General features: G+C 36.7%; 1 protein-coding gene across 9 annotated transcripts in view; it reads right to left on the reverse strand.

Moving 5' to 3' along the window:
- Window positions 1–25,345, reverse strand: part of DIDO1 (death inducer-obliterator 1) — an 88,624-nt gene continuing 63,279 nt past the window's right edge. For 7 of the 9 annotated variants that reach the window (XM_005302892.5, XM_042858440.2, XM_042858438.2 and 4 more), the window contains 8 exons: window positions 25,038–25,154; window positions 24,659–24,766; window positions 23,901–24,036; window positions 22,978–23,518; window positions 21,616–21,769; window positions 18,678–18,767; window positions 16,957–17,152; window positions 1–5,222 (listed from right to left, as the gene is read on the reverse strand). In XM_005302892.5, the coding sequence (XP_005302949.1) occupies window positions 1,798–5,222; window positions 16,957–17,152; window positions 18,678–18,767; window positions 21,616–21,769; window positions 22,978–23,518; window positions 23,901–24,036; window positions 24,659–24,766; window positions 25,038–25,154 (4,767 nt within the window). In that variant the 3' untranslated portion in view covers window positions 1–1,797. Of the gene's footprint in view, window positions 5,223–15,267; window positions 15,477–16,956; window positions 17,153–18,677; window positions 18,768–21,615; window positions 21,770–22,977; window positions 23,519–23,900; window positions 24,037–24,658; window positions 24,767–25,037; window positions 25,155–25,345 lie in introns of those variants that run through there. The other 2 variants (XM_042858442.2, XM_042858439.2) reach the window with 2 other exon arrangements.

Raw genomic sequence — 25,345 nt, forward strand, 5'->3', positions numbered from 1 at the left:
TCTCTGTAGATGTTTATTCTACTTACAGTAACAAAAACCTGTGAAGTCCCACATTTTAATGTACAGTGATATATTTTGCAATATAAAATACAATTTACAGAAATTTCTATCAAGTAAACCTAAACAAACACTTGATTTTTGCATACTTGTATGTATGTCTTTAAATTAGAAACATCCCAGTAAAAAGAAAAAGAAAAAAATCTTACATCATAGTAGATGTTTGCATTTAATACCACCTCTTTCTGCATTTTATCATTTTGACTACCGGTTTCAAATACAGCCCGTCATTTAAATCAGCCGAGTCCTTGATATTATAGGAGTTCAAAGATGCACCAATATAAAGTGTAAAATCTGTAGTGATGTATATGGAATAGTGCTACTTATAATGTAGACTTCAAGATGCAAATGTTAGTAGGAATCTAATTTTACATTTGCAAAACTATTTTATAAAAATATCAAAATATTTACCCAACTGCAAATGTACAAGTTCAAATAAATTAGCAGGGTTTTCTCTGTTTCACACTTCAGAATTATGTACTTGAAGAATACATGAAAAGTAGCAGTATGCTGTATTGCACAGTGAAACGCTTTCCCTCAAGCTATCGCATTAAACTAATATCACCTTTTCCATTTCAAGCTTTATGCAAATGTTTATTTTCAGTGGCCAACTTTTAAATACACCATCAACATTATTATGGATTGCCAAAAAGCACTGACATTTTAGTTCGGGAGCAAAATACTTCTTGTCAATAAATTACAGAAAAAGTGGAGCAAATCCTTAAACCTCTAAATAGAAACATTCTGCAAACAAAATGCTTTGAAAGAATCAGCATAACCAAAATAATAGCTTTAGTAGTATATTTAACCAGCTTATTTTCCATTCCTTTGGTTTACCAGTTTATTCATTTACAAATTTTAATGATTTGCCAATGTATGATATTTTTAAAACTTCAGAGTTCCACTGGATATAGAGGTGTTATATTTTCTCTAATTATATTTTTGTAAAAATGCAATATTTAAAACCTTGCAGCCTCATGAAAAAAAAGTTATTTATGTAGAAGCCTGTGTTTCTTGGTTGAACTCTCAACAGCTGGATTCCATAACTCAAAATACCTTTATATAAAAAGGAAGATAGTGCACTTTTAAACTTGTCATTTCATATTCAAATACTCTGTCAGTTACAAATAAGTAATAACACTGTTCTTTTGCAGCCATTTCTTAAATACACACAACCCATCCATTGTAAGATCACAAGACAACAATATCAGACTCCTCTTGTAAAGCATGTGCTGTAGAAACAACTTTTTACACCGAAATACTACATAAATGAGATGTAAAGTTATGGCTCCTAAGGTTTTGATTAGATTCTCTTATAAAATTACAATTCAAGTTACTGGAAAACATAACTTTGTAATCTTAAAAAGCAATATGCTCTTTGTAGACTTTTTCCATTTCTATATTAATTGTAAATGGAAATTTTAAGATAAAGGTGTAAGTAGAAAAAAAGAAAATCTCATAACTCTTAACGCTGTGAATTTTTGTAAGAAAAACATTATGCACAAAATGCTGCAAGTTAAAGTCCAGTATGTTCTTGCTTCGTATCTGTTTGAATATTCTCTCATTCACAGTTGTTAAAAAACTGTTTTAATTTGTCAACACATTTTGTAAGGCTGGCTTTACAAGGGCATTCTTGTAAAGATGAGAATATACAGTATATACAGGAGACCTCGAGTTCTTGCTTCTTTTTGTGTGTGAAAAAATCATTATTTATCAGGTACAATTAATTATGAATTGTTTCTATGTCTGATTAGTGGAAGATGAAGCAACTTCTGTTTCTGCTGGCTTTTGAGTTTCCTGCTGTGGTTCGGGCTTAAAATCTTTACCACTTTCCCTACTTTTACTTCGGTCTTTACGATCTTTTCCTCTGTCTCTGTCCCGGTCTCTATCCCTCTCTCGATCTCTTTCTTTCTCCCTGCTTCTCTCTCGGTCTTTATCTCGGTCACGATCCCTGTCCCTGCTTCTTGATCTGTCCCTATCACGTCTTCTGTGGGAATCTCTTTCTCTGGTTCTGGCTCTCTCTCGGTCTCTGTTTCTTTCCCATTCTTTTGCCCGCTCCAAATCTTTCTCCCTATCTTTGTTTTGGTTTCTCTCTCTGTTTTTATCCCAGTCTTTGTCTCTGTGTCTCTCCCAGTCCCTTTCCCTGTCTCTATTCCAGTTTCTGCCATGATCTCTTTCCCAAGGTCTGCCATGTTCCCTATCCCTTCGTCTTTCTTCAAACCCTCTACTTTGTCGATTCTCTGACTGCTGACTTTCTGGCTGATCTAATACCTTTTCTTTATTTCCTCCTTCAAACCTCTCCCTCTGCCTCCCTTCAAAAGTCTGACCTCTAAATTCAATATTTTTGCCCTCTCGGAAATCGGACACCGGCCATTGTGCTTCTGACTCAGGTCCTTGTCCTGAAAGATTAGGAAGAGAGGCAGATGGTCCTGCTTCATCCCACATCTCCTTCCTGTGTTGCGGTGGATGACTTGGAAGTTCCAGGAGTGGTCTAGGGGTTGGTTTCATACCTTGTGGAGGTTGCCCTTGAAAATGAAATCTAGAAGGGGGAGGTTCATTTTGTTCTGGAAATAATGCAGGTGTAGTTCCTCTTGGTCCTCCAAAATGAGGTGGGGCTGGCCCTCTCTGGTTTGGAAATCTGGGTGGTGGACTCCCTCTCCGTTCTTCAAAAGGCGGTGGCAAAAGTCCCCTGGGGCCTGGTATGTGACTTGGAGCTGGACCTCTTTGCCCTTCAAATTGATTTGGATGAGGGCCTCTTGGTCCTCCAAAATGACAAGGTGGTGGACATCTTGGCCCTCCAAACTGAGGTGGTGGAGGGCCTCCTCTCTGTCCTTTAAACTGAGATGGTGGTGGTCGTCTTTGACCTCCAAAATGAAAAGGTGAAGGCCCCCTATTTCCCATAAACTGGGGTGGTTCCGGTCCTTCAAATTGTCCAGGAGGCCTATTCATTTCATTATATTGGGAATCTGGGAAGTCTCTTTGTTCCATGTGAGGTTCCCTACGATCTTCAAACTGAGATGGCGACATTCCTCTTGGACCACCAAGATAGGAAGGTGAAGGGCCCCTATTGTCACCAAAAAGAGGAGATGGTCCATGTTGTGTAGAAAATAATGAAGGAATAGGTCCTTTTTGTCCTCCAAATCTGCCAGGTGGAGGTCCTCTTTCTCCATCATTATTTGGAGAAGAACCATGCTCTTCTGAAAACTGTGGTGCTGGTCCTCTCTGCCCAAGAAAATTGGGTCCATGAGGTCCCACAGATGCACCAAACATCAGTGGTGGAAGCCCTCCTTTTTGCCCAGACAAAGAAAATGGAGGCCCTCCTCGGTTTTCTTCAAAGTGTTGAGGGAGAGGTCCTTTTTCTCCCTCACTTTGAACAGCTGGAGATTCAGTTTGTTCTGCAAACTGACGGGACTGAGAGTTTCTTTGATCTTCGTACTGTACTGAAGAGAGATTTCTTTCGGGTTCAAAGTGACCAGCTATCTTTTCCTGAGGTGTAAAAATTGGATTTGAAAAAGAATCTCTTCCTACTGATGGAGAATTAGCGTCTTGTGACTCATTTGACCAAGACTGACCATCATTTGGTGTAGGGAAATTGGGCTGAAAAGATGTACTGGGAGGTGTTGGAAGCAGTACTTTACGTAAAGGCTTGGATGTGGAAGTTTCTCCAGAAGCTGTTTGATTCACACTTTCCAGATGAACTTTAGCAGTGTTTTCAAACTTGACATTAGGTGCATCTTGTTCAGAGAGTGTAGCCAGTTTTTCACCTGGAACCCACTTATCCTCACTATACCCAGCCTGGGTAGCAGAAATTAATGTTTTATCTTCCTTTTCAAGTGAAGTCTGCAATGAACCTGGATAATTGGCTGGAATAACTTCTTTTGTAGGTGTCTCATTGTGTACTATTTGTGGCTTTATCCGAGAATCAGCACTATCATTATTCTCTGTTGCCATCCTTCTAGCCTGTCGAGGATCTCTACTTTGTCTCAGATCAGAGCCCTGGTTTAGCACTTGTGCTTGCTGATTTGAGGATGATGGTAATTCTGATTTTTCTGTAATTTGTTGTTCCTGCTGGAATAAATCAGACTTTGTTATGGATGATTTTGGTGGCGGTGACATTAAAGCATCAGACACTGAAAAGTGAGCCATTGAAACGCCAACAGCTGCTCTTTGTTGTCTGAGGGCTTCTTCTTGTTCTTCCAGTTGTCTTTTCTGTTCTTCTATTTGTTTGTTTAATTCATCCAACATTTTTTGCTGTTCTACCAAGGATGAGGGAGCAGACACATCAGGCACATATGGGGCGGATGTCTCCGCAGCGTTGCTTTTCACATCTGCATACATTTTATTAGGTAAATCATCAACAGTAACTTTTGCTTCTTCTAAGATCGTTTCATCTTCTGGATCATAGGCCTCATCCTCTTGTTCAGATGTTTCACAAGGCTTTTCAAGATCATACAGTTTTTCACTTTCACCAGTCTGTATTTCAAAAGCTCTGTCTGGCTCATACTCTTCTTCAGGATCATATGGTCTGTCATCTTCCTCCTCTTCTATAATTTTATCTTTAGACATCTGCCCAAACTGCTGTACAATTGGATCTAATAAAGGAGCAGCTGACACTCCATCTAGTGTAACTTGAGCTTCCTGGTTTGAAGACTGAACAGTTTCAGAGTCCTTAGTAACAGACTCAAAAGCTTTCTTTTTTCCAAAAAGAGTCTGCAAGATATGCTCAAGAGGTGTGGCTGTTTTTGAAGAACACGAAGTTGTAGAAGTTGAAGTTGTTGTGCCAGTGCCTGTTGCTGTTGCTGAAGTTGGAACTGGCAGTATCATGGTTGTTGTGGTTCCTGTTTTAATCGATGACAGTATTTTTAACACTGATGGTGTTATTGTAGATGGTTCTTGAATGGGAAGAGGTGGTGGTGGTGGGGGAGATACAGGAGGCGTTGTACTTACAGCTGTTTCTCCAGAATAAAGAGTGTACTTTGAAGGTTTCTTTTCTTGCTGAGAAGCAATAGGGCCTTTAGGGTACACTGGTACTTCAGTTTCTTCCTGTATTTGAATTCTGCTGCGCTTTTCTTCCATCTTGTCCGATTCCAGAACAGTTGCAGGACGTTTACCTTTTTGACAAATCACTAATCCAAGAATTAAATTTGGACGTGATGATTCAAGACCTGGAAGACAAAAAAAGACTGTGTTAGAAGGCAGTTATTTATCCTTAAAGCAGTAACCGATTGATCTACAACAGCAGTGAAAGCACACAAGAGAGAAAATACATACGATCAGTACAGATAGTGTGCAACTTCGGTTTGAATTGCACTGTATGTAGTTATGTCAGATTTTTCACTAGTTTTTTTTTTTTTTTTTTTTTTAAAGGAAGTACACTATAGGATATTTCAGTTAAAAATCTATTCTCTGATGCTTTTCTTGTGAAATATTTTTAACTGAACAAACTAGCAATAGGTGGCGGTACTAAAAATAGCAACTTCCTTATTAATATAAAAAAATCAGACCTCTGTGTTGAAAACATACTTCATTAAATATTCTATTTTCATACTACTGTACCTTGTTCACTTCTCAAAACTAACATGCTACCGCAATGGTTAAAAAAATCAAAAAGAAGAACAGGAGGACTTGTGGCACCTTAGAGACTAACAAATTTATTAGAGCATAAGCTTTCGTGCATAGTCCACGAAAGCTTATGCTCTAATACATTTGTTAGTCTCTAAGGTGCCACAAGTACTCCTGTTCTTCTTTTTGCGGATACAGACTAACACGGCTGCTACTCTGAAACCTAAAAAAATCAAATAAATTATCAGTAAATACACTGTAACTAATGGAGAGATAAATGGGGAAAGCCTGCTTCAATAATATATGCATTCAGAACATCTAAGTAACAAAACACGCAAAGAATTATTATTAAAACATTAGTCTCATGCCACTTGAATATTTCCAAACTATTTTCTATAGTACATTGAGAATATGGTAATTTTGTCTTTAAAAACATTTTTTAAAAGAGGTCAACATTGTGTTTAGCTTCAAAGGAAAATGCTTAACAAAAAGGCTTATATAACTAGCATAGTAAATTATCAAAGATAAAGAAGGACTATATAAATATTAAGATAGGTCCACATTTTTTACTCTAAATTATAATCGTACTCTTAAAGCTGTTTATTTTTGTTAACAGAGTACTGGTATTAGATTAGCTTCAAAAACTTAGTTGAGATGTGTTTAATAAGTAAATAGTAACAGTACTAAAATCATTTCCTCGTTGAAAATTTTTTATAATAATTTCAGCTCATTTTACGGATGAAGCTATTTTTTAAAAAGAGAAGTGTAATAAAAGCAGGGAAGCTGGAGGCTTACTAGCATATTATACCAAGCCCTATCAGGCAAGTTAAGGGTAAAGTAGAGATGATGTTTGGTATTTGTGGAGGTATAAAAAGAAAAGATTTTAAAAACTGATTTGAAAATTCTACCAGAAATATGATCTGTACTGTGGAACAGCCCTTTGCACGTTATACACTAAGACACCAATTATCTGGATCACTGAGCCAACTCCAGATATGTTTAAATAATTAGAGCACAATTAGACAGGAACATAAGTTCACAGTTTATGAGACAGAGGGTAGGTATGGATAATCTGGAGCCTATACCTTATACATATGTGTTTCAGTCATTAGTGCCTGGATTGTTATTGTTTTAGCTGTATTATGACAGTACCTATTGGGATTGGAATCCCATTATGCTGGTGTTGTACAAACACATAGCAAGACAAAGTCACTGTCCCAAAGGGTTTACAATCTAATTTAAGAGAAGACACAATTGAATGCAGCACACACTAAAAAGGGGACAGGAGAGGCAGGACAGGAGTATCAGAAAATAGTGTGTGAACATAAATTAGCCATTGCACAATTTGATTCCAAGTAATTTTAATATACGTAAGTATTAGTAATCTCCAATGGGCATCTTCGTAGCATTACCTGTGGGCAATTTCCTGTAGGCTTCATAGTAAAAATAGATCTTGAAGAGAGGGTAAGTGGCTATATGGATCAGTTTGGAGAGGGCATTCCAAGATGGGGTAACATGGAAGAAAGCTTTAAGATGCTTGTGAGATAAATGGACAAACAGGAGTATGGGTCTGGCAGAACAGAGGACAATGTAATGTTCAACCCTTCCATAATTGAATGTTAACTGTTTAGGGCATGGTGCTCCAGCTCTTACATAGGTGAGTAGTCTCATAACATTAATAGGATTACTCACCTAAGTAAAGGCTTCAGGATCAGGTCATTAGGAAAGCACATGCTAAATTGACAGGAAGATTTTAGGATATAGAGAAAAACATTTTGAAGGGTGTTCATAGGGACTGCTTCACTCTTATTTAATTCTATTCTCCCCTCCCACGCAACTTCCAATGATACTTCGGGAGGTTAATCAAGTGAACATAGGGTGGAGGGCAATGAACAAACCCATTAACATGCCTCTGGTTACAGATGTAATCTATACAAGCATTCAGATTTTTGTTTGTGTACTGTAACAAACTGAAAAGTATTTCCATAAGTAACATGACGTAAAATTTAGAAAGCTCTGCGATTATATTTTAAGCCCCTCCCCCCCAACAGTCTTTTCAGAACAGTTGTGTGTATAATAGCACATTGTGAGGACTAATGTCATCTAGTATATTTAAAACAGCTTCTTATGATGGCACTACAGTTTTACATTTCTAATTTTGTTCTTCAAATGTAGCAGGGGAACAGTTTTCTTCAAACTCTTGCCTCTTTCTTCGGCTGACGAGATTCTCCTCTAAGTCTTCTACTGACATGGATGTTGCATATTTCAGTTAACTGATACTGTTGTCCACATCACACCCATTCATGGAAAATTTTATATTTTGCTTTCAGTATTTTCAAAATTACCCTGTGATATATTCCTAGGCTTCAGACTAACAAACCATTTTGTCAAACATTAATCCTTCAGCAATTGAAGCTCTCGTGTTTATCGTAACTGTATGGAGGCAGGCATTCCTCAAAGGACATCACTGCTAAGATTTAAACATTAAAGCAAGAGAATTTAAAATCATATCACGAGTCTGTTGTCAATTGTGGGGGAAACGGCACTAATCTAAAAAGTCTGAATACTTCTGAGGGCAACTGGTAAATGTACAGTGAATCTGTTTTAAGTGAATACCTAAGCAACCTGCAAAAATTGGTTGCCCACTAAAAGTGGTCTTTATAAAAAAAAATTGTAATGAAAATTTTGAGGCTATTCTACAGTGATTGCTTAAAAGAATTGGTTAGCTACTGGAAGTGGTCCTCAGCATAGGTTTAAGTATATTGAAAAACAAAGAGTGTTCTCGTCTACTAGAATTTAAATGTTTTATAGAATACATTCAGACATAAACCTACATGCCTTGATTCATGAACTCACGCAGTCTTCTCAAGTATTGCTGCTTGTATGGTATGTAACACCTCTTGTTTTGGCTCCTAACACAATACCAGTCTGCATAAGCTACATCAAATCCAATTGCTTGTACAATGTGGAAAGTTAAAGTCCCACAGTTTAGATTTTTTATTTTTTTAACTGGGGATGGTGTTTGACCCATTATATTATTGTGAACATTCCTTTATTTTGATTTTTGTAATAAATACTGCGCTCCATTTATGTGAATTCCATGTCATAGGGATATTACTCAGACCTAAATTTAGGGTTTCACAAATACTGCCAGTTTTCTTCCCCCTCTGCCATAATTTTATTTTAAATGAGATAAACTTAAAATAAACTTAAATCAGTCATAGGAAAAGAGAGGCAAGCTGTACTGGAAGTCGCTGGGACTTGCAGAGAATCTGAATTGTCTAGTGGAAAAAAGATCACATGGGTATTGAGGCGAGATGGGGATCAGGTAGGTTAGAAACTAAATGTACAGCATTCTCTTGGGAAAAGACCTTAGAAATCTTTGGTCTGTCCAAAAACAACCTATCTTGCACTCAACTGCTTAGTCAGCTGCAGCAGTTCTGATGAGTCTGGGTATCAGGAATTGAGCAAGAGACTATTTTAGCCCCATTTAAAATTATAAAATTTATTAGATAAATTCAGGGATTTGCTTAGTCAAGGATTCTATCCATCTTACTATCCCTTATAACTGCCTTGTTCAAAAGTAGAGGTAGTGAAATAGGAAAATACCCCTGATTTGTGAATGTTTGTGGATATAAATGTTAAGTTTGGTTCACTATGAATTGAGGGGTCAATTTCTTATTTGCAAGTTTTCGGATGACCATTATGTAGTCATGTAAATGTTGACAAATCCTGAAAGTTTCACCAACTTCTATTTGTTCAAAAATCCTTATTAGGAGTTTGCTCTTCTTTTGTCTTTAAAGTTTCAGTTATCTAAGCAGGAGTAGACACAATCCTTGTGACTTAAGTGACCAGTCACAGCTCAAATTAAAAACACAATAATTTACTCATTTGTTTAAAAAAAAAAAAAAACCCTCATAGGATGGAAACTACTCGGTGAAGCAGAAATTAAGATCTGTTTGCAAACTACTCATTAACTTAAAAAAAGGGTGAAAAATTGTAACAAAATATTTGAACCAGCACTAGTCAAAAAACTAATAGCATTCAAAAACTTTATAAAATGTATTTTAAGTATTTACTCAAGAAATCAGATCTGTCTAGAGCTTGATAATCGTCCTAATCCATGATTATCTATTTTGATATTGTAACTTAATAGTTCATATCAAACTGTACATAACCCTTGCCTTTCAATTATCATATATTCCAAATTTCAGCAAAATAGGAATTTTTTAAAAGTCTGTAATCAAAACTATGCTACCATCTCATTGACATAAATTTTCATAACCCCAGACCAAAAAGTTACTCTTATATCCAGAAGTGGTCTGATTTTGAAAGGTGCTAAGCACGTGCAGCAACTTGAATTCAAAGAGATTTGTGAGTGACCAGCACTTCTAAAGATCTGACAACTTCTAAGCAGATGTCCAAATATCGCTTTAAGTGTCTAATTTGAGGAACCAAGGTTTGAAAATGTCGACCCCATTCTCCAACTAACCCCTAACAACTGGTTTTCAGGTGGTAAGGCATTTTAAAAGTGCTGTAAACTAATGTAACAAAATGAATTTAGTAGGTATATTTTAATGATGAATTAGTTTTTATATATATAAATAAAAGGCTTTTATCCCACTACATGTTTGAAGTCTAGCTGCTGATTTTGTTAAACTGTGGCCATAGAAATACAGGATACCGCAATGCTCATTTCCCCATATGCTTGCCTTTCTACTCCTTACGTACATCTTTTACAATACATTTTTTTTTATTTGTATAGACCAAGATATGTTACTCTTGCTTTCATTATTGCAAGCTCAAATTAAACTCTCACTTGTAGCACGTTAGATAATTCAAAACTGCCACTGGAGTTTTGTTCTCAGTTTTAAAGTATGCACTGATGAAGTAGGTTAAAATATACTTGCTGAATGGAATAGTCTTCTTTTTCTATGATGAATATTTGTGCCATCTTCTTCCACAGTCTTTAATATATCTGCTGAGATTAAAGAGTCTACTTCTACATAAAGGATACACCTATTGTTGTAAAGATTTATCTTTCCAGAAGTCTGATATTCAGGTATTTTAGTGCACTATAAGTAGTGTGGGAAGAATCTGTATTCTTCCACATTTTCAGAAAAAATATTTACCATTGTAATTAATCAAATTGATATGCCAACATTTATGCAATGTTTTCTACGGGGACAGAATAGATTGCTTTTTCATTAAAATGCATCTACTTTAAATTAATAAGGTATTTGACAGGATTTCATGTCACATTCTCACAGGAAAACTATAGAACTTTGAATCAGAGATGTAGAAGTGGATAAAAACTGTAAAATCAGCAATTATTAATCCTCTGATAGCAGGAGTTTCACTGTCAGGTTTGGAGAAGGTACTGAGTGGAGTTCCACTGATGTCCATTCTTGTTCCATTACTATTTGCTGTTTTCATTATCGACATGGCAGATGGATGTGTGAATACATTAATATTTACAGACAATACAAAAGACAAGAGAGTTAAAAATACTATATTAAGAAGGAAACCAAAATGAAGCAAGTTTAGTGGGGCAAGAACAAAATTACATATAGGGTGAGAGAAAACTGAGGTCAAGTAGTAGGGGCACAGAGAAGAGTTTGGGGGGGGGGTATTATAATGAGGTCAATACAATATAGTCGCAAAAATAAAATAAATGCAATTGCTACATAGGATGGTATTGTGGGAGTTAGTACGTAGAGAGAAAAAAAAAAGTCATTTCAGTTCCACTCAGAACTCAGCAGGAGCACCATGTCAGCTTTAGACACTGGATTTTAAGAAAAACCACAAATTGGATACAGTACACAGAACAACTAAAGTGAGACTTTTGAAGACAGTAACTACATTCAGTCCACAGTAAAATGAAGGGAGACACAGTAGCGTAAGTATGTAAAAGGGGTGATATGTCAAAGCCAAGGAGCAATTCCCCCCCCATCAATTAAGGAGGACAAAAAAAAAAGGGGGAGGGGAGAGTAATGGGGTTGTGTTGCAGCAAAACATATGTTTATAAATTCAAAAAGACCAATAAAATAAGCATCTGGCACATCGAGATCCTGGTCCATGAGTAGGGCCCTTTGTCACTAAAATAATACAAATAAAAAAATATTGGGTAATCACCTTCACTACAGATTCAAGGTCAAATTTGACACTAATCTTTTTGGGATGATTCAAGTTTAATTAAATCAATCCTGCCACACTGCAGCAGGATGGACTAAGTGATCCAGCTGATGTCCCTCTTCCCAAAACAGAGAACCAAAAAAATCCATGAATAAGTCACCAAAAAGTGAACAATCATACAGAAAAAATGCAAGTGTTTCCACTGAATACAAAGTGTTCCAACATATCATTTTAAATTGATTTGTTTTCCTCCTTTAGATTTGTGCACCTGGTGAAGTCAAATGTAATGGAAAGGAAGCAGGATATGTGGCCGCATAGTCCAGCAGACAGGGCACAGGAGTGGGAGTCAGGAGACCTAGACTCTATTCCAGCTCAGCCACTAACTCACTGTGTGACCTTAGAAAAGTCGTATCTTCTTTGTGCTTTTCCCATCTGTAAAATAGGGATGATTGTACTTACCCTCCTTGGAAAACTGCTTTGAGATCTACAGATGAAAAGTGCTAATTTGTGTGTGTGAGCCATTCAGACTATATTTAGGGATGATACAGTGAAACACAGTAAACTCCTACTGGAATAACCTGGAACTGCCACCTGATAATACTTCAGATACTATAGTATTTTGATGAGTATCTCTAATGGACATCTTCCCATTTTCCCTCAATTTTTAAACCCCAATTAAATGCAAGAAAATGGATGTGAAAGTTTTTCATGAAGCAATAGGTACAATTCTAGTTTAGAAGCCATCAGTTTCATTTTGTCAGTCCGCCACAAACAGGAGAGAAATGTATAATTTCTGCTTGTATAATGGAACTCTTCTGCACAGTTCTAATATCTTCTAGCTAGGATTTTTGAAATGTTGGCAGAAAAAGGTTTTATGTTTACTACATCATCTACTTATTGCTTGCTCACTTATATTTGTATTTTCCTTAGCAGATTTCTGATAATATGTTCTGGTTTCTTGTTAAACTGTAATTGAAGGTACAGTGAGACTGTTACGCAACATCTATGAAAACATTTATATTTAAAGAGACAATGACCACTTTCCATAAAATACTTTTATTGACTATGAAGAAAAAGAAAGCAGTAAATTCCATCTGATATTACTTGAAAATGTGGATTACAATGTTTTATGTGGTGGTATTGATACATATACACATACATAGAAGAACAGAGAAAAAGTGCTTACCTGAAAAAATTCAATATTCCTATATTGTATTTAGTTTTAAAATATTAATGCAATTAAGCACTGTTATGAAACAAACACTGAACTATCAGTTCACACTTGCTAGGAACGTCTGGTGGCAGAAGTCTAAGTTGAAGGGTCTTGTATTGGATCTTTTATTTAAACCATATGCCCTCCCCATCTTTCAGACCTAAAAGTGGAATCTGCACTTAACATCTCTTTTCATCTAAAGTGTATAATATTTTCAGATTCTCTATAGCACGGGTGGCGAAACTGTGGCTCGCAAGCCACATGCGGCTCTTTTTCCATTAAAGTGCTGCTCACGGAGCCCCCGCCCCTACCCCATCCCCACCCATTCTCCACCTATCAGACTTGGGGGAGGGTGGAAGCTCGGGACCTCTACCTTGCAGCAGGGTGGTGGGGTAGGGGCTTCTACCCAGTGGGGAGGGGTGGATCTCAGGGCTTCAGCCCCGCGGGAGGCACTTGCCAGGGCTTGGGGCTTTAGCAGAAGTGGGGCTGAAGCCCTGAATCCCATCACGTGTCTCCCGCGGGGCTGAAGCCCCAAGCCTCGGCAGGTGAATCCTTGCTCTCAAACTTCTGAAGATTGTCGTCTCGGACGGTCAGTAAGTTTGGCCACCCCGATCTATAGTTTGGATTCCAGTAATTCTAGGTTTAAAAGCATCCTGTAAATAATTAACTAAAAACGTTGGACTAACCTTGTTAGCAATGCCAATTAAATTAGTCTGATACCCCCCAAAAAGATTTAATTTTACACATAAAGTAGAAGAGCAATGATACTTCATAGAAACAATTAGAAAATCCTTTCTGACCTGCAGAAGTTAGGTGGTTAGTAGAATAAGAGCTTGGTGAGTGCCATAAACTGATATAATTCCCTTCCTAACCCTTCTTTTTTAATAAACTGATGCCACAAAGCATATTGGCCTATTAAAGCAGAAAAGGGAAAGTCAAAACTCTTCCAATGCAGTTATCATGAACTATTTAAAAGAGGGAAAATGGCTGAAATAGTATAGTTTGCATTTGCAAAATTGTTGAATTACTTCCAATTAAGGCATAACCATCCATTAGTAAGAAATTGCATGCCACTGTATATACTTTAAGAGAGAAGCAAATACAGGGCAAGAAATAGATATATGTACACACAAGTAAAAATCTTTTAACCAGTAATATGTTGTATGCTATGAAAACAAAGCCAATCCTTTGAAAGTTGTTGATACTGGCCATTTGGACACTCCCAGGTATAGAATTGGATACAATCTTTTGGCCAGTGAGCGTTTTGCCATTAGGATAATTGGCTATGGAATTCTTTTGCTTACAGTTACTATATTTGCCTATTTTGAAGTACATTTCTTTTGGTGAAGAAGGGTCATTCTAAGATTCCCTCATTTCACCCTTTACTTCACCACCACCAACTGGAAGTCCTGGTGGCAGATGCAATTCCCTCTGGAGTCCAACAGCATCACGTTAGATTCATACACTTGAAATCATAAAAAATACACCCCTTCCTCAAGAGACAGTGTATTGTTTTTTTATAACACTCCAACCTTTGCTGGCATGGCAAAATCAGCAGACACTTATGTAGCATATAAATTTCAAATGACAAGCAAAAGTAAAAGGCCCAGATTTTCAAAAGTAAGTGATTTTGGGTGCCCAACAGCAGACACCTTAAAGGGTCCTGATTTTCAGAAAGTGATGTTAAAATTAGGCCCCTTGAATGTCTAGTTCAGAAACCTAAACTGAGGTACTCAAATCATTAGTCACTTTTGAAAATCTTGGTCAACCCCCACTTCCCCCCCCCCCCCCAAAACAAACAAAAAAAAAAAAAACAGCCAACCAACCCTCTTAATACTTTATATTTGTGAAGGGACAGATGTTCTATAAAAATAACGTTGATTTTAAAACTCAATAGCTGGTTGCAATTTCCATGTATTTTATCCATGGTATTCCTTAATTCTAGTATTTGAGAAAGATTTAATTTTAGAATTTAGAAATGTAACCTTTATCCGACTAGAGCCTAATCAATTTGTGAACTCGTCTGGGGTATAATTCACTCCAGTGCAGAAGGCCCACACAAGGCCCATATGTGATATCAGCAAGTTCCTACTAAGAAGATTTAAAAGCATTGATTTATCCACATTTACCAGATTCTCAAGATCAGAGAAAACTAATTAAAATTAATTGAAAAAGAAAACTTACAAAGCTAGACAAAACTCAAAAGTCAAACAAAGCAGGTACTAGGCGTAGATTATTTAAATGCTCCCCTAAGATATATTTAAATACACTACAAAGGACTGTGGGCTCCTTCTGGCTGACTGATGGGCCAGTCCTATTCCTCTTGTTCATCATGGTCCACAGTGGAAGGGACTTTGAGTGTAGGAATTTTTTTTGTACTGAGAAGAATGGTCCAATGCTTAGGTTGCTAGCCTGGGACTCCAGAGACCCAGATTCAGTTCCCTGATTCAAAGATCTTCTGTGTGACCTTGGGCACATAACTTGGTGCCTCTGTTACTCAGTTCCCCAGCTGTAAATAAGGATAACAGTGCTTCCACTACCTTACAGAAGCCTAGTGAGGATAAATACATTACAGGTTGTGAGGTGTTCAAATACTATGATAATGGGGGCCATATAAGTACCTGATAGGTAGGAACAGACCCTGCCCCTTTTGTTGCAGTCCAAGAATGGGGACCAGGAGTATGTCCCCTTCGTGGATGGTTACAGAGCTAGCATTTCTTCCCCGCTAAGGCTGAGAATCTTCAGAATAGGCTTCTCTAAGATGGTGTGGGAGAGACAGGAAGGGAGTGGCACCAAATATTTTTTTTACACTTGGCACAAAGAGCTGGCCCAAATATGAAACACTCCATTATTTGTGTTTAATGAGGTTTGTTGAGAACATTTTAGTGTTTAGTTGGGTCCTAATCCTATGAGCATATGGAAGTTGAGGTCATTCAGCTTCTCAAGAAAGGAACTCAGCACACTGCAGGATCTGGTCCTTGATGTTCATTCTTTAAAGCATTTTGTAAAAACACCAGAACAACAACTGAGTGCTGCCTGGATCTCAACTCACACTCTTTTAGCCTCTTAAGCTGCTATCTTGTGTCAAAAACAAATTCTTGTTTAGTGACTGAATTTTTGCTCCTCCTTCATGAAGACATCAAATTCAAGTCAGTATAAAAAGTGCTATCTGAAGGATGAATTCACACTCCCCTAATTCTTACTTCTTCACTCAGTCATCAGGCCTACCATACAGGCAGAGGAGCAAACTGAAGCTGAACTTTACTCCCTCTGCCCGCCCTCCTCCCCCCCCTCCCCCTGCAAATAAAATGAAAGAAAATGTATATGAGAATGTGAGAAGGATCAGGATTGTGATAATGTAATTTTCCTACACCCATTTGTAACTACCCATTGTGCAGCTAGACTACATTCCTAGGGAGTGGGGAAATGGCTTCTTTTTTTTTTTTTAAACCAAGCCAGTCTTTGACATTTAGTGATTTAGCTAGAGTTTCCAATGACCATTAGAACACAAGCACGCAGGAAAAAAGTCATAGTTAGAGTGAGGTGATGATGCTGTGAAGTTATTGCAAACGTTACCTTTCATTTGAGTAGATATCTTGATTCCTGTGCTTTCCAAAGTTGGAATTTCCTGCTGGCTTGGTGCTGATATGTGTGGGCAGTGGTGTTTTTATATAATGATTGTTCTGTATACCAAGTTTTATGGATACATTCATGCTCATAATAATGGGTAAGCCAAGCCTACTGCAGAAAGGACTGTATTGATTACAGGTTATTTTATCTTTGGGGCAAAGAGTTTACTTATTGCTACTCCCAAATTACAGGTTTCATTTTTACAACTATTTTTACATAATGAACTACTTTTCCATTGGTACTTACTTGAGGGCATGTATTACACCTAAAATCAGTAACATCGGTTGTCTTGGTTAGAATGCTTGAAATTATGATTTAATTTTGGGTACCATTTAGCCTCCCACAAATTATGTGCTTACCTGGTCCCTCAAAGGGCAAGAGTTTGGATGGAATTGGGTCCTTAGCACTCAGTGGGATCAGGTAGAGGTCCTTGACGTGTCTGTTGTTATTAGCTACAACACCAAAGCGACCACGACTGCTAAAATAGGAGTAGAGAGAAATATAGGCAACTTCCTCTTCTTCTGTTGCAGGGTGGAAACGAATCAAGCACAGTTCCTACAATACAAAAGTACAAGGGGAAATTGTTGATCTAGTGCTAAACTAGCAAATGAAGTGCTAAATGGGATGTTACTACGTTGGACAGTACTTCACTTTTAATTAAAAGAAAAACAATATTCTATAAATTGTGGCAATAATCAACACCAATTGTCTACATTAGGGCAATACTGTAATTGAAATGAATATATCTGTGCTTAAAACTATTATTTTAAATTAAAAATAGAATTAGTTTTAAGCCGTACACAATTTGGAAAACAAACATTACTTGTCTATCTTGCATCTAAATATTGCCTCTTAATAAATCAGTAGTCCGAGCATTCCAGCAATACCGATGAAGGGAATACTCTTACTGTGATGCATAATGACAGATATTAATATTGTAAGGCATGGATTTTCCATTTCCATCAAAGTGTTTTTAATGGTAAAGCCTACATTACATAATCCCTTTTCCTCTTTTAAACTTGAATATAAATATTTAACATTAAAGAATTAAATTCTCTTGGTTCACTTAGTACACTCATTTACTCACAAAAGAGCAGTAAGGCATTTGAGCCATTCAAAATTGTAGAGGATCAAAATGGTTACGATGCTCAAAATACACAAATTTACATTTTTCTTCAATAAATCCAATTTAAAAAATATTAACTTTTAAATGTTTCCACTGGATTCCTGGGCATCATCTCAGATAATATTGGAGGTGTAGCAAATTAAAACTATCAGAACTGCCAATAAATACAAGTGCAAAGTACTACACTTAGGAAGGAAAAATCAAATGCACGAATATGCAATGGGGAATAACTGACTAGGTGGTAGCAGTGCTGGATCTGGGAATATAGTGGATTACAAATTGAATACGAGTCAACAACGTAATGCAGTTGCGAAAAAGGCCAATATCATTATGGCGTGTATTAACAGGACTTGTCGTATGTAAGACATGGGAGGTAACTGTCCTGCTTTAGTCAGCATTGCTGAGGCTTCAGCTGGAGTACTGTGTTGAATTCTGGACATCACACTTTAGGAAAGATGTGGACAAATTGGAGAGACTCCAGAGAAAAGCAACAAAAATGATAAAAGGTTTAGAACCCTTGACCTATGAGGAAAGGTTAAAAAAATGGGCATTGGGGGACCTGATAACTGTCTTCAAATATGTTAATGGCTGTTATAAAGAGGATGGTGATCAATTCTCCATGTCCACTTACAATAGGATAAGAGTAATGGGCTTAATCTGCAGCAAGGGAGATTTAGGTTAGATATTAGAAAAAACTTTATAAGTGTAGTTAAGCACTAGAATAGGCTTCCAAGAGAGGTTGTAGAATCCCCATCATCGGAGGCTTTTAAGAACAGGGGGGACAAACACCTGTCAGGTATGGTCTACATCTATTCGGTTTTGCCTCAGTACAGGGAGATGGACTTGAAAACTTCTTAAGGTCTCTTCCAGACCGACATTTCTAGGATTCTATGATTACTTTTTATAAAATTAGTTTTCTTCTTCACTGCTATACATAGGATTTTAAGTGAGTACCTTAGAAAGGGAAGATTTGAGTTTGCCAACATAATCCCAGACTGTCTTCGGTGAGATCCTCCCACCAATATGAATTGTATCTGGTAAATCCTAAACAAGAAGTATTACATGGTAATATGAGAAAGCGTCATAAACACAATATGTTGTTTTAAAGCAATGTAGATCGCCCCATCCCAATAGCCTATTGGAGGCTATGCTCCAGGAAGAGGAGGCTATAACATTATAATATTTTAGCCTGCCTTTTATGACTTAGGAGATGCACTGTATTTTAATATGAGACTGCCTTTTCTTAACTGCAAAATGAATGTAGTTATTGCACATTACTGGGAGCGTGACAGTATATTACAAGGAAAAAGGCAGTCCAGAATGACAATGAAAGTTGAAGGACTTCCATATGCACCATTAGCTAAATCTGCTCATTTGCTTTGCACTGAGCAGGTAAGCATCCCTTTCTATACACAAGTGAATTTTTTATCACCCTAATTCCCAGTATAGCAGTATCAATTCTTCTCCTTACTTGCACTTTAACAGAATGTTATGCCCCATGAATACGAGCCATGTGTGTTCTAGTTAGGGTCTCTCAGTCAGAATGCTACAGGAAATTTATCAGTACAAATACTGTAAGTGATTACCACCATGGCTCCCACATTACAACTACAAATAATAAAGTCATGCCCTAAAACACACATTTATATTCTCATACAAAATATAATATACCTTCATAAAATGTGCTTTAAAAAGGGAGAAAGTTTCCAATCTGTTCTGATATTAACAAATGCACACTTTTTGTAAAAGGAGGTCACTCAAATCTGCATACTCCCAGAAATAAAATATACCTCTACCATTTGTTTTTATTTAATTAAAAATAATAAAAAGTGCAATATCTCACTTCTTAGAGGACCATATAAATTGCCATAGTGGATCAGACCAGTGGTCCATCTAATCTAATACCAGAAGATCATACTTTTCAAACCTGACCTGAAAAATATATTTTTTAAAAATTGTGTCTCTAAGTAAGTTTTAAGCAAAGTCCATTTTTTAAACTGCTGCTTTTTCCATGCCAAGAGTGGCTTAAGACAGTCATAGATACCTCAAAACATCAATTCAGGGACTGAAGCCAAAACAAGGCCATTTTTAGCTCTTAGAGGACCCTAAGGATCCTGAAGCCTTTTAATAACTAAATAATTCTTACGGTTTTTAAAATGGGCTTCTTGTTTTAGAACTACAGAACTTGTTCCAAAAAGAATTACTGTAAAAAAAAAAAAAAAAGTTATATTTTTCTTTAAATGTGAAGTCTCTATTTTGAGTGGAACAGCAGTTTGTCTGAACATATGCACACATTGCCATATATTTAGGGCTTTGGATTTGAGGTTTTTAGTGATGATAACCAATAAAATGCATCCAACGCAAAAGAGAACAAATGTATACATAAATAAAAAATGAAAGTAGTGTTCATCGAATAAACACCAGAAAAACACTGGATAGGATTACTGAGTATTCAGGGCTTGTCTACTCAAAGCAGTGATGTGGACTACGGGGGGACTATTTCTAAAGCACAGTGTGTTGCGCATTAAGTGGTCCATGTAGACGCTGTGGGTGTGCTTTAGAATAGTGCTATTTGGAACAGGACTACCTTACAATACACTAGGGAACATTTCGAAGTATATGTTATTGTAATGAGTAATTTATATAATATTCATTACTCAATGCAGTGTGTCCGAACTGACAACATGGAAAAACCCCTGATTTTGGACAGATACATAAAACTAAAGAATTCTTTAAAATAGCCCCCTCAGAATGACATTTCTAAACCCTGAAAAACAGAAGCCCTACATATATTACATATTTAAAATCTGACTGCCAAGAGTCGGATAGATCAAAAACAACACTGAAAACTGGACTTTAAATATAGGCTTACTAGATCTACAACAGAAATTTTCCAACTTTAGTCAGAACCACATACACTGCTGAGGCTTAATCCAGTGCTCAGTGAAGTCACTGGGCGTCTTTCTGTTGACTTCAATGAGCACTAGATCTGGCCCCAATGGCCTAATTTCTAGATGCAGGGGGGGATTTTCAAAAGTTTCCACAATTGGCTTAACTCTGTTCCCAAGGAAGTCAATAGTAAAACTCCCACTGACTTCAATGGGAGCAGAGTTAAGCCAATGCCAAGTGTTTTTGAAAATCCTACCCATATTGTTCGATATTACAGGTGCAAAAGAAGGAAGGTTTAAGTCAACATCAGTCTTAACTCTACAGTTTTTATGGTCTCATAGAAATAGGAGATTATAATGAAAAAAAATTAGTTCCTTAACAGAAAACAATTTGTTTTGTTCAGTGCAGTACACTAAAATATTTTAAAAAGGTAAAAGATGCATTGCTTGACATTATAATTGCTATTCTAAAAGTATTATGTAAGTATTTTGTTTATGAATTCAAATATAAAGCAATTTTTATACTTGCTACAAATATTTAAAAAGCTCAGAAGTGGTTTTGCACAAAGTGCCCATAGTGCCAATATTCTAATGTTAAGTTCAGTATTAGAGCAAGGTGAATAATTTAAAAGCAAATTGCTGAATAACTTATTCAAAAATAATGCTGCTTAATTTTTGCAAATATTATTTGACCATCTCTAGTCAGTCCAAATTGTCTGGTTGTTTTGTGTTTTATACCAAATAGATATCCACCCTATGCCCAGTGACAGTTGTAGTGTAAAATATCAACTACTTTTTGTAGTTTATTCATCGTTAAAATGCTTCCTACTTCCAAAACTTTCATACTGGCATACTGAGCCAAACAGATAGTTGTTCCTTTTAGTAAAGTGATGCCATTTAGTGTTGTAATAATTTCAGTGTAGCAATATTTAACAAATGACCTGAATCTTTGTAACAAGCGAAAAATATAGATGTATTCTATACATACAAACATCTGTTCTAACCTCACTAAGATATTCAAAACACCCAGAGACGGGATATGCTTTAGTGACAAACTTGGCCACACTTTGCATGTTAATAAATCCTTTCCAAATGGTACTGAGACGAGAAAGAAAGAGGGAAGTATCTCCATCCTGAGGGGACCGTGACTCTGTGGTGCTGCAAAACAAAATCGGGGGAGAAAAAGGTTAGAAATGACACTTTCCCTTTTTTTCTTCTGCCTCCCCCCACTCCTCAACTATTGAGGCATTTTAAACAAGCGAATAGGTATTCCGAAAAAATTTAAACATCTAATTCTACTAAGAATCCAAATAATTATTATCTAAATTATGCTTGGAAATTAACTGAATTCTGGTGAAAGAATGCAAGGAGCTACTGAAAATAAAAGCAAATATGCTGAGACAGGGAATGAAGGATACCGTGAGGGAGATATTTTGTAGAATCAGGCTAACAATGTGATTATATTATCTCAGACTCTATAGTAAATTTAAGCATCCTTCCACTAAATAAGTGAATGATACTGCATGTATGAAAACATCCTCATAGTAAAGAACTGAATGTGACTATAAATTATAACTGACTTTGGAAAAAACTGAAAAACAAAAACAAAAAAGTATTTTATCCAAATTATAGGGTATGTTTGGTTTCTCTGTTATGTATATTGAATGTAAGGGTACGTCTTCACTACCCGCCATATGGGCGGGTAGCAATCGATTTATCCGGGAACGATATATCGCATCTCGTTAAGACACGATATATCGATCCCCGAACGCGCTCACCGACGACTCCAGAACTCCACCAGAGCGAGCGGCGGTAGCGCAGTCGACGGGTGAGCCGCAGCCATCGATCCCGCGCCGTCTGGACCCCAGGTAATTCGATCCAAGATACTTTGACTTCAGCTATGCTATTTGCGTAGCTGAAGTTGCGTATCTTGGATCGATTCCCACTCCCCCACACCCAAAGTAGACCAGCCCTGTGTGTCCTTGTCCTTTTACTAAATTGATCAATTACTGAGAATTTCCAACCACCCCTCAAAATCAAATCTAAGAATATTTTAATTTTAGGATGAAATTCTGCTCTTAGCTATACCCATGTAAAATTGGAGTAACTCCACTGATTCTCTCTATTTATAATGAAGTTTATATACCCATTATCCCACATTCATAACGCCCTTTACTTTTAATGTAGGCAGAGTATGCCATTTGGAGAGGAAAAATGAGGGGATGATAAATCAAAAGTTTTTCTGAGTGAGGACATATTTTAAAATCTGAACTGCCTTTCTTCTTAATATAGAAAAAAACATATTATTGGTAGAAAACAGTAATGTCAAAGGCTCAGGAGGTTGGTTTACTATAAAATTTACACACTTGATATTTGGTGATGGTGGAACTGTCAAATATCTTGGATCTGGTGAGGATGATGGTTTTGTTAATATTGATTTAGGAGCTGTTAAAACAGATTTTGATATTTCCTGTCTGGATTCCACCATGGAAACTTTGTCAGGCGCAGGGCTGGAATGCGATGCTGAGGTCACAATACCAGATGAACTGCTCATTGCCGTTCTGGGGTCCCTGCCAGATACAGTTACTGTAGTGACAACTCCTGCAATGCAAGAAGTAGGATAAATGGAGACCTCTTCAGGCAAAGCAGATTCTGCATTATGATGCCCCTGTGTTGTAGGAAAATACGTTGTTTCCAAGACTGACTGAGAGACTGTTTCTGATACAGATCCAAGAGTTTCTGTTGTGTTTTCAGATACTGCCTCTGTTTCAGGCGCTGCAGCTGATGTAGAACTTTCATATTTTGGCTTTACTTCTGGCTTTGATTGGGTCTCCATCTTTTTAGCAGAAGTCATTGACAATTTTGATTTCTTTGGTGCTGGTTCATCATCAGATGCTGAAATCTGACCTTTAAATTAGACAAACGAAAGTTTTATTTATTGTTACTCATATAATAAATCATGCTGGAAAGAAAAAACAAATAATTTATATAGCATCTGCAGTTAAGCATTCTTCTCTCTCTCTCAAAACTGAAAATAGAGTTTACTACCTACTAAATAAATAACTAAGTTGAGGTAAGGTGGTCTAAATAAAAAAAGAAATTATATCAATAAATTCTACACAACTACAAAAAGGACCAGTTTATTCAACATGGACTTGGTCCTAGCCTACCGAAGTCAATAGACATCTTCCCACTGACTTCAGTGAGTGCTGGACTGGCCCTTTACACATAAGATTTCTTATGTGCAACACTACATTGACATTCTCTCTAAACTGAACCTTATGTATACCTGTACAGATTTTGCAGTTCAGGTCAAAAAGATGGGCTCGATGCTGACTTGTTGTGTCCTTTAACATACTGCTAAAAATATCCAGAAGGGGAGCACTACTTTTCTCTGGTGCATCTCGGGTTGATTCTTGCTGCTCCTAAAAATGAACAAATGCAAAAACCAAAACCAAAAATGACTGGTTGTTCATTAATTTGAATTTTAGTTGTTTTAACAACAAAAACCTTAAAAAGTCATTTGGTCTCAGCACCTTTGAAAAGGCATTGTATTTTGAAAACATTCTTTATACATTATCACTTTACCTGTGTTTCTTCCCCCCCTCCCCAGTCTTTAGTAAGGACATGTCACAGGAAATCAAGAGCTCTCTTTTTTAAGAGTTGTTCTGCTCTCAGTCCCCATCTGACGTCAAAAATATTTCCTAACAAATCAGAAGTTTTCCCAGGAACCAAACTGTGATATTACCGATTGTGTTTTCATATGGAAAGTTATCAGAAAGCATAGATCAACTCTTCAGAAACAAAGATCACTTCTAAAAATTAGTATCTTTTTTAAATGAGCATCAAAGGTAGATAAATATATAGTGTCTGATTTTAAAGACCGTCTGCAGTAGTATGCCCATCATTAAGCTTGGTGCACTCCTAAAATTAAAAAGCAAATCCTTGTAAAAAACAAATGGTTATTTTACATATTTAGAAACTATGCAGAATTAGTTGTCATATTTTCCTCAGTGGTTCAGCACTTAAACAACTGTTTATACTTACATCTGAGTCAGACACTGGTGGAGAATCTTCCATATTTACATCTGGTATGTTTTCCTGTTTTATGACTGACTTCTTGCTTTCATGAGATTTACTTCTTGACTCTGTTATCTAAGAAAAGCATAAAATTATATTCTAACATCAAAAACCCACATATGTACTTGTATCCTATTACCTATTTGAAATAGTTAATTACAAATGTACCCTACTTTGTACCCTATTACTTATTCTTTCAATAACCACTGATGGCTACAAAACGTATTGGTCTGCCAAAATTCTCACCCTCAGCAAATGTTAACAAACAAACTTTTGACTCTGGAAAGTCACAAACCCATCAACAATTCCTATGTGAATACATGATAAACAGAATTACATTACTTACTGATTTGATTGGTTTCTCTTTCCACACAGACAGCTCTTTGGAGAGAAGTTCTTCTGGCTTCATTCTCACTAGCTTTGACAAAGAAATCTCTTCACGAAGAACACGATGGAAAAGTCCCTGAAACAAAAACCTACTTTACTGCTATGTTGAAGAATACTAAGAGTTAGATAACTAGTAAAGAAGATTCTTCTTACAGAAGAATTAACTTTATTCCTTAATTTATTAACTCTATATTAAAAAGGTACTAACTAGGTGTAAGCAAAACTGAAAAGGCTTAGTACGAACAGATACCAAGGACTGAATGGGCA

The sequence above is a fragment of the Chrysemys picta genome, chromosome 13 (genome assembly GCF_011386835.1).
Source record: "Chrysemys picta bellii isolate R12L10 chromosome 13, ASM1138683v2, whole genome shotgun sequence".
NCBI lineage: Eukaryota > Metazoa > Chordata > Testudines > Emydidae > Chrysemys > Chrysemys picta.